The sequence below is a fragment of the Emiliania huxleyi genome (genome assembly GCF_000372725.1).
Source record: "Emiliania huxleyi CCMP1516 unplaced genomic scaffold EMIHUscaffold_330, whole genome shotgun sequence".
Taxonomy (NCBI): Eukaryota; Haptophyta; order Isochrysidales; family Noelaerhabdaceae; genus Emiliania; species Emiliania huxleyi.
In genome coordinates, this window is record NW_005199524.1 from 8860 (window position 1) to 18200 (window position 9341).

Here is a 9341-nt window from a genome sequence, read left to right on the forward strand (position 1 = left end):
CCCCCCTCACACGCACACCGTACACGATACACACACACATACACACACACACACACACACACACACACACACACACACACACATACATACACACGCACACACACACACACATATACACACACACACACACACACACACACACACACACAGACACACACACCACACACACACACACACACACACACACACACACACACACACACACACACACACACACGTACACACAGTTCATCTTCGCGCACTGGCCACGGGGCCTTGGCCCTTGCACTTTGAATGCCGTGGGGCTCCTGGGTCGTCAGACGTGGAGACGCGACCTCGCGCGTGCTCGCGAGGGGCGGGTTGCCCCCCCTTGCCCAACGGTGTGTGTGGAGAAGTTTACCTTACCTTACCTTACCTTAGACCCAGACATAAAGAGTGCAAAATGACTTGCGGATAATGAATTCGATCTCATCCGCCGCTGTGGATGCACTTGGATGGATGGTTTTCCGAACAGGGAGGGACATGGCGTGCCAACTTACCGCTTAGCTCCCGGCCGCCGCTCGCGCACCGCTGCGAGCGCCCTCTCGACCGCGTCCGCCGAGATGGTCGCACCCGCTACGCACGCCCACTCCGCTCCCGCCGCGGCCTCGGCGGTGGCGCCCGCCCTGCCCGCACAGCTCGCGCAGCACATCGAAGACATGTAGCTCGGGCTGCGCGCGCACTCGCCCGCGGCGGCCCGCGGCGCGCACTCCGGCGAGGCGTCTTCGCAGGCGGGCTCCCGCCCCCCTGATAGTGGGCACAAAGCTCGGAGAGCGAGCGCCTGCGTGTGCGCGTACTCGTGCTGGCGGCCGCCGAGCCGCTCGCGCTCTCCGCTGGGCAGCTCTGGCGCCTGGGCCTGGCCCTCCGCCGCCAGATAGGGCGTGGTGGCGCAGGCGAGGGCGGGGCCGGGGCCGGCGCTCAAAGGCCTAGAGCATCCGCACGGCGAGGGTGAAAAGACGGTCGCATTCGGGAGCAATCCGAGTGCAGTGAAGACGGCTGCAACGCGGCCGAGTGTCGCCGGAAGTGCTCGCTGGAGTACAAAGACAGGGCGCCACTGCATCTTCTAGACTGGCAGGCCGCTGCGGCAGCAGAAGGACGCGCGCGCCGTAGGTGCTGCCCCAGCCCCACCACTCCTCGGCCACGCACTTGCTGCGAGGCGCGTCGGGCTGTCGGCAGTGCCCAATCCCAAGGCCGAGCGTGTCCATCCCTATTGCAATACCACCAGTTCCGACTACTCATTGAGATCAGCGACTACCGCCCACCCCCCAAGGCCGAGCGTGTCTGTGCCCTGGCACTCGAGGCCGTCGTCGTTCAGGTCTGACGCCATCTCACGCACCGCCGCGGCGCCCAGCACGCGCTTGCCGCGCTGCACGCCGCCGTTGGCGAGGAGTGCGACGAAGAGGGAGAGGTCCTTTGCAGAGCCAAACAGGCCGTTCGACGCTGCCCACGACACGCTCTGAGGGCCACCCGGCCAGAACCGCCACGTCGACGGCGAGAGCGTCTCGGCCGGAGAGAGAGGAGGCCGATAGCAGCGTGCAGGCTCGCCGCCACCACCGCCACCACCACCGCCGCCGCCGCCGCCGCCGCCGCCGCCGCCGCCGCCGCCGCCGCCGCCACCGCCGCCGCCGCCGCCGCCGCCGCCGCCGCCGCCGCCGCTCTCTGCGCCACACGTGGTCTCCGATGCCCCTCTCCCCCGGCCGCCTCCGGCCTCTGTGGCCATGCAGCGCGTCATCGCCGCTAGGCCGAGCGGCGCCGCGACGAGATCGAGCGAGTGCTGCCACAGCGGCCGCCCCGTCGCTGACTCGACCATCGCGTCGACTAACGACGGCCCGAAGTTGTCGTACCGGCAGCGGTGCGTCGGGCCGAGGCGCGGCGATGAGTCGTCCGCGCGCTGCCACCAAGCCCGATCGCCGAGCGACGCGGCGGTGTGCTGCGAGCCGCGCCTGCAGGCGCCGCACGCGGCGCCGCACGCGGGCAGCATGTAGGACGGGTTCGCACGGCACTCACCAGCCAAGGCCCACCTGGCGCACGACGGGTGCGTGTCCTCGCAGGCGGACCCCATATCTCCCCACATCTCCCCACATCTCCCCATATCTCCCCACCTGGCGCACGACGGGTGCGTGTCCTCGCAGGCGGACCCCATATCTCCCCACATCTCCCCACATCTCCCCATATCTCCCCACCTGGCGCACGACGGGTGCGTGTCCTCGCAGGCGGACCCCATATCTCCCCACATCTCCCCACATCTCCCCAGATCTCCCCACCTGGCGCACGACTGGTGCGTGTCCTTGCAGGTGGACCCCTCGGCGTCGAGCGCGCCCCGCAGCTGCGCGGGAAGGACCGGCGCGGCCTCCGCGACGGCGGGGTAGGCTGGGCAGACGACGGTGGCAGCGCACTCATACGGCGAGAGGCCGAGGCTGTCGCAGACAGGAGGGAAGGCGGCGTGGTCGTCCATGCCTACGGGAACGCTCCGATTCGAGGATGGCTGCTTCGCCCCGTGCCGCCGCGAAGGTGGCAGGTGTGAGGCGTGCCGGCCACGGACTGCCAGGCGGCGTTGAGACGGTTGTCGAGCGCGGATCGCATCGAGAGAAGGCTGCTGGCGTTCGCGTGCGCCAGCGATGAGCCGGCACACTCCGGCACGAACTGAGACAGGGTGCTGGCCATGGTGAGCGGCGTGCTGCCCCGCTCCACCAGCGCGAGGAAGGCGGCGCTGATGATCATCTTTGAGAGAGACCGGATCGCAATGCCCGTCTCGATGCCGCCGGGCCAGCCACCGACCGACAGCGAGAGAACCTCGGCGACACTGCCCTCGCCGTCGGCTGCGACGCAGCTGACGGCCGCCGGACCGAGGCTGTGTGGATCGGTGAGGTTGTGCCGGTCGGCGTCGCGATGGAGCTCAAGATGGATCCGCCGGAGCGCCTCCTCGAGTGTTGGCATGGGGGCATCCGTGTGTAGTGTAGGAAGAAGCTTTGGGGAGGAGGAGGATGCCCCCAAGAGAAAGCTCACGGAGCAGCCTGGCGATTACCCCTTTGCGCGGCAGCAGGATTGCGATCTACGTTTGTTTGATTTTGAGGCTTTCGGAGGCTTTGGCAAGGAGGTTCGCAGCACCCTGAGGGAGGCGGCGAACCAGCTGAGCAATAAACTTTCGCACGCTCAGCACCTGGACGAGGTCACATGGACCACCAAGAACTGGCACGGGCTGCAGATGCAGCGCTTGTCTGTCGTCCTCCACACCGCCGTGGCGTGGCAGACGGTGAACGAGCTAGCGTGCGGGGAGAGCGGCATTGTGCATGGTGCGGAGTGCATTGCCGTTCTTAACGGAGTCGCTTAGGCGGCTCCGGTGGTGAGCCGGTGTGTGTGCCAGTCCGCGCCAGTCTGCGCCCTTGTCGTGCCAGTGTGCTGTGAGAGAGGCTTGTATCTTAAGAATTCTTTTTTTGCAAATTGCAACCTACCTACCGCAAGCTACACACCCCTCGTGGCCGTTCTTCAGTCTGCGGCCAGGGCGCGCTGCACCGGGCCAACCTGCGGCCGTCGCCACGTGCGGCGGGGCTCACCGCGGGGCAGCGCGCCGACGACGTCGAATGCGCCGCCGTGGCATCGCGGCGCCGACGACCAGGCTCAGAGGATGACCCCGGGTAAGCGTTCCCGTGCCTCGACAATTGCCGCTGGTAGGCGCGCCGCGCCGAACCATGGCGGGCGCGCCGCGGCCGCGCGCAACCTAAGCTCGACCTCTTTTCCTATGTTGAGACTCGATGCTGTTCCTGGGGGCGGCCTGGGCGCGTGGATGGTTGCAATGACACGGGCTGGGAGGGAGCTGTTGGCGATGTCGGAGGCGGTGGGAGCAGAGTAAGAGCCGTCGGCTCGCAGAACCCACCGGTCTGTGTGCTCTGGGTTCCATTCTGTGAGTGATGGGTCGGCGTAGAGGAGTTGCACTTGCTCGACAGCCCCGATAGCCGCTGTGCACTGACAGCTACCGATAGGTTGGGGCTATCGGATCTACATATTGATTTGCCTCCTTTTGTGCAAAAAAAGAAAGGCTAGTGCCATTTCACTCTGACACGCTAATCTTGAAAACGTCTCCAACGGAGCTCCGTGTTGCTTCCAGCGCCCTCCCCCGCGCTCCCTGCGGCCATGGCCGATGGTACTAGCATGGGAGGTCATGATGGTGCCGCAAAGTCAGCCTTCGGAGGCTATCGTGGGGTCGAGCCGGCAGTAGCCGTGACATGTGGTTCCACCACCCTCGTAGGCTTTGCCTCTGCTCGCCACCGTTCCCAGGCTGTCTAATGGGATGGAAGGAAGGCTCGGCGAGCGTATTGAAGCGTGCTCGACCTCGTCGTGGCAACCTGTACGGCAGCGCTGGTAGGCGCGATGAGCGTCGTGCCACCTGACCCGAGACGGGTCGCAGGCGTCGTACCGAGCGCGTCGAGACCGTGTCCTGATGTGATCTGCACACGGGTGAGTCACGTCGGCGTCAAAGGAGCGACGTGCGACCTGTCAGAGCTTGATCTCCGATCTCAGCGGCGTCGAGTCGTCTCCGGTGCGCAACAAATGTACCTCCCCAGGACGCGCAGAGGCAGCTGCGACTAGTGGGGGAAATGGCTCAGTCCGGGCATAAAATTTTTCTGGACCGCTCTCTGGGCAGGTATGCATACCAAAAGTGTTCGGTAGACAAGCCTCTCGGTACACGCCACGGCCCCGGGCTAGGCCCGATGCGCCCGCTACCACGCTCTTAACATGCGCACCGTCCTGCTGCAGGTCGCCATCAAGGAGCCGGCCTCGTCGCGTACGTCGTGCTGCCGTCGCGTGTACCGAGATGCCTCGCAACCGAGGCCTCGGCCGAACGGGCAAGAAGCAGAAGAACTCAGGCAACGACAACATCCACAGGCAGCCCGAGGCGACCTCCGAGCCCACGGTCGCCACCGAGGCGCCGGAGCCGCCCGCCGAGCCCCACAGCGAGTCGGAAATGGAGGTCGAGCCGGCAGCGCCAGATCAGACGGCGAACCGCCTCCTGCTCATGACGGCAGAGCACGAGGCGGCGGTGGCGCGGCGGTTGCTCGAGCAGGGCGGTCGCTGTTGGCTGCATCAGCTTATCGATGACGACTCCGAAACCTTCGAGAGCGAGACCAAGGAGGAGATGGTGATCGTCGCGCAGGAGGTGGACGACTACTGCTTGTTGGTCGGCGACACGCGGCCCGAGGGCATATTCGCTCCACGCTCGCGGCGGAAGCCGTGGTGGCGGCCCGCGATTTCGAGGAGTGCGTGAGAGGTGGGACGATTGTCGGCCGAGGAAGAGTAGGCGACTGGGTAGTTCCCGATCTCTCCGAGGAGTACGACGACCTGACGGAGGCAGAAGAGGCCGAGGCGAGGGGGCTGGCGGCTAGAGCCAGCTATAGGCTCGCGATCCACCGGCTCAAGGCGGCCTTCCCGGAGCTGCCGACGCCCGATCCCGTGGTGCGGCGGTGCGTCTGCAGCCCAGGCGCCCCACGATGGCCGTGGGCGCTTGACATCAATTGCGTCGACTGGTCCTATTGCCGCGGCCCGGAGTGCCGACCGTTCCGCGAGGTCATGTTGCTTTGGCGCAGGGCGTGGGGCATGGGCTCTATCTCCGCGGAGCTCGGAAGCGGGTACCTTTACCGCGAAGCTCGGCAGCGCATCTACGAGCGCTGGTGCGCCGCCGGGCCCAGGCTCCCGCGCGGGCAGAAAAAATCCGTGGCTTGACGGGCATATCTCGGGCCCACTTTAGAGTTAGTGCGTGATCTTGGGTGTTTATGATAGCCCACAAGGGTCTTCTGGAGCATGGTAGCGGTGGTTTTGCGCGAGGCGTTCATTTAAAAATCACCATTTCCCCCACTACTGCGACCCCGCCGAGTGGACGGTTGCACACCGCGCCACCTGCTGTGTGACGCCGTCTACTCGGCGGGGTCGCAGCTGCCTCTGGAAGGCACCGAGAGGTGTACATTTTTCGCGCAATGTGGTCAAAATCAAGGTTTTGTAACGCGAGCTGTGCCACAGTGAAATGGCACTAGCCAAAAAAAACTCTGACAGCTCGGCTACTATTGACTTGCACTCTGTGGCCGCAGAGTATTTCTGTGCACTTCCACGCGGCTCGTCGATCGCGCATCGACGCTGACGGCGGCGGCGACGCTGCTCCATCGCCCTACGAGCGCGTTGCCGTCGATCGCGACGCCATCAGCCTCGCAGACGGCCACTGCCGCGCCGAGAGGCACGCCGGACGACGATGTGGGCGGGTTGGCAATCGTGTTGTCGCGCACTGCCGCGCTGGCCGCGTTGCCGACAGAGATGGCCAGGCCACGGAACCAGCCGTCGAAGCGATTGTCCGCAACGGTGACTCTGCGGACGCCACGATACGTGAGGCGGCGGAAGGGCGCGGGCTGCCCTGCATGCGGCCCGACGACGGCTGTGGCGACCACCCCGAGCAGTGACGGAGCGGTGCCAGTATGCCACGGGTCTGTAGCGCAGCGGCTGTTGTTCACGAAGGCGTTGTGCACGATGGTGACGTTGCGCGGCATCCATCCCATGCGCGCCTCCTTGGGGTCGTCGTAGTCGTCGTCGTTGATCAGCAGCACGGCAGCAGCCGGGTTGTCGACGAAGGCGTTGTGCTCGATGACGCCGTCGCGCGCCATGCACAGCACGCCGAAGCGGCGTGACGCGATCGTGCTGTCAGCGATGCGGAAGCCCGGACCGGTGAGGTTGTCATTCGCCCACAAGCTCGTCGCGTCGCAGGCGATGCCATCGAGCGGTTCGGCGAAGCTGACGGTCGGCGCGGACGCCGGGCCTGCCGCGGAAAGCACGGTGGCACTCGCGGCGGGCAACCCGCTCGTGGCCGTGGGAGTCCACACGCGCATCACGTCGCCTGGGCGCGGAAGGCCGATGCCGCTCAGCGTGTACGACTCGCCGACCTGCCGCGTGCATACGCCGCTGCGCGTCTTGACGATGATCCCGTCGTCGCCAATGGCCACGAGCCGTGAGCCGTGGACGGTGGGCCCGACGCGCGCGTCCAAAACGAACACGCCGTCCGCATTGGTGCTGTGGTAGCGCCCTGGCGCAGGCGCGACTGTTGCGTCGCGCACGACGAGGGCGCTCGAGCCCTCCGCCACGAACGACGCGCCGGGCGACGCGTGGATGCTCACGCCCTCGAACGCGCACTCGCCGCACAGGCTCAGGCCGAACGTTGGCGACTCGTAGTAGCGCGCAAGGTGCACGATTGGGTCGCCGACCTCTGGAGGGACGACGGCATCATCTCGCGACTCGAGTGGCGGAGGCACCGCGCCGGCGCCGAGGCGTGAAGTGCACGTCCTGCTGAGCTCGAGGGGAGAGCAGAGCGTCACGTCAAAGACGCCGCCGCCGCGATCCGTCCAGTTGGCGACGACGTGCAGGTTGAGAGTGCCCTCCTTGTGCCGCGTCGGCGCCGCACGATCCTTGACCAGGGCCCAGCGCTCGGCCCGGTACGCGCCAGACGCGACAAAGTATGGGTTGCTCAGCATCGGAAAGCCGTTGTCGATCTTGAGCGAGTAGCGCAGCGGCGAGCGCACCGCGACCACGCGTCCCTGAGTCATCGGCAGAGGCTCATAGTCAATCGTCAGGTTGCTCACGAGAAGGCGCGTGGCGTTTGTGACGCGCAAGAATCCAGCAACCGGCGTTGTCACTACAACCGTCGCTCCGCAGCCGTCGATGCGCAAATTTGCAACGTTGGATACGCTCAGCACGCTGCTGCCAGCAGTGCCTGAGCTACCGAGCCGGTACTCGCGCAAAGCAAACAAGAGCGCAGTGTTCGCTGCGTGCGCTCGCGCGCTCGCGGCAGCGGCGTCGAGCGCGGCCTGGACAGACGTGAAGTTGTCGACGTGCAGCACGAGCGCGCCCTCCGCGCGAGCAACGCAGTCGGGCGGCGGCGTTGCGAACATACGGCGGTGCGCGAGCGCCGAGGCTGTCAGCGCGCGTGCTGGGGTAGCGGCGCAGGCCTGCTGCGCGAGCGGAGCCCGGGGGGAGGGGGGGGGGGGGGCGGGCCGCTCGCTGGTTGCTCTCGTGTAGGTCTCGAGGTCTCGAGGTGGATATCCTTTGGCCGCGTTGGGTAGCCCTCCTTTTGGTATATATACTGGACCTAGTCTGCATAGACCATAGTCCACACGTACGCGGGCGCGGGGACACGACCCATAGTCGTGGCCGTGTCCCCCGTCTTAGAGCCCTAGCGGCGAGGCGCGGGACCGTGCAGTGGCGACTCAGAAAAGTAAAGGCGGCCGCCTGACAGGTGAAGGGTCGAGATGGGCGGCGCCCATGGCGCCCTAGCATGGGCCTCTACTGACGAGGCGATCTCACTTTTCTGCCCCGACGATTGCTCTGTGGTGTGCCGTTTGCTCCTCAGTCCTATCTCTGCATCGACATATGATTAGCGCTCCGTGTTTTCCCCCTACAAAGGACGTGCCCGTACATGCACACCCCGCAGTGGCCAGTAGCAGTACGCCATGCACAGACGAGAGCGAGACGGCCCAGACGGGTGCACCCCCGCGCCCGTAGAGTATCCCCGTAACCGTGATGTCGGGCGGCGTGTGGGCTGCTGCGCTGTGGTGCCTCGGTGGCACGTCGCCGTCCCGACACACCCAGCCTCCCGCGCCGCGCGTTTCTTTCACGTTGGCGCGAGCGGAGGGCACCAGCGGCTCGGACACCGACGAGACAGCGCCGCCGCAGCCTCGTCTCGTGCCTGCCGTGGCGATGGGCGACCTCTCCGTCGACCCAGTCACCTTCTGGGAGCGGCTCTCCAAGCTCCACAAGACGTGGAACGTGCGCGGCCGGTGGGCTCTACACTACCATACCACGGTCAACACTGCACGTCGTCCAAACTAGCATCTTCGCAAGCTGGCGGGTCGGGGGCCAACGGGGCGGAGCCGAAGAGAGCGCGGCGTTCGCGGAGCCGTCGCGTCGAGCACAAGCACGTGTGCACCTCGATCAAAGTGTCGCCGGTGGCGGCGATGTCGACGGGGTCGAGGGTGCAGAGCGCGCCGCCAGCGTGTATGTCACGCTCGCAGCGCAGGCCAAGCGCCTCGACCCCGCCGCCGGGCGCGCGTGCAGTCGCCGATGCGGCGCGGTACGCCCCAGGCAGCATCACAGTGGCCAGGAGGCCACGGACAGCTCCGCTGCCGGTGTTGGCGAGGGAGAGGCTCAGGATGCCAGAAGGGTCGTCGAAGATGGCACGCCGCGCGATGATCCGCGGCAGCGCCACGCTTATGTTTGTGACGTGCGGCCTCGCAAGCGCCGCAGCGGTGATGATGCCGTCAAAGAGTCGCTCTGAGTGGGAGAGGGATGAGAAG

At 66.3% G+C, this 9341-nt stretch overlaps 1 protein-coding gene across 1 annotated transcript; it reads right to left on the reverse strand.

The window, feature by feature from the left end:
- Positions 1-514: 514 nt before the first annotated feature.
- EMIHUDRAFT_458398 (hypothetical protein) lies at positions 515-2985 on the reverse strand (the record flags this gene model as incomplete). The annotated part of the gene is made up of 7 exons (XM_005773677.1): positions 2550-2985; positions 2283-2475; positions 1689-2039; positions 1281-1472; positions 1074-1167; positions 780-880; positions 515-644 (listed from the first exon to the last, which is right to left on the reverse strand). The coding sequence occupies exons 1-7, from the start codon at positions 2953-2955 to the stop codon at positions 515-517; spliced, it is 1467 nt and encodes a 488-aa protein (XP_005773734.1). The 5' UTR covers positions 2956-2985.
- Positions 2986-9341: the final 6356 nt, after the last annotated feature.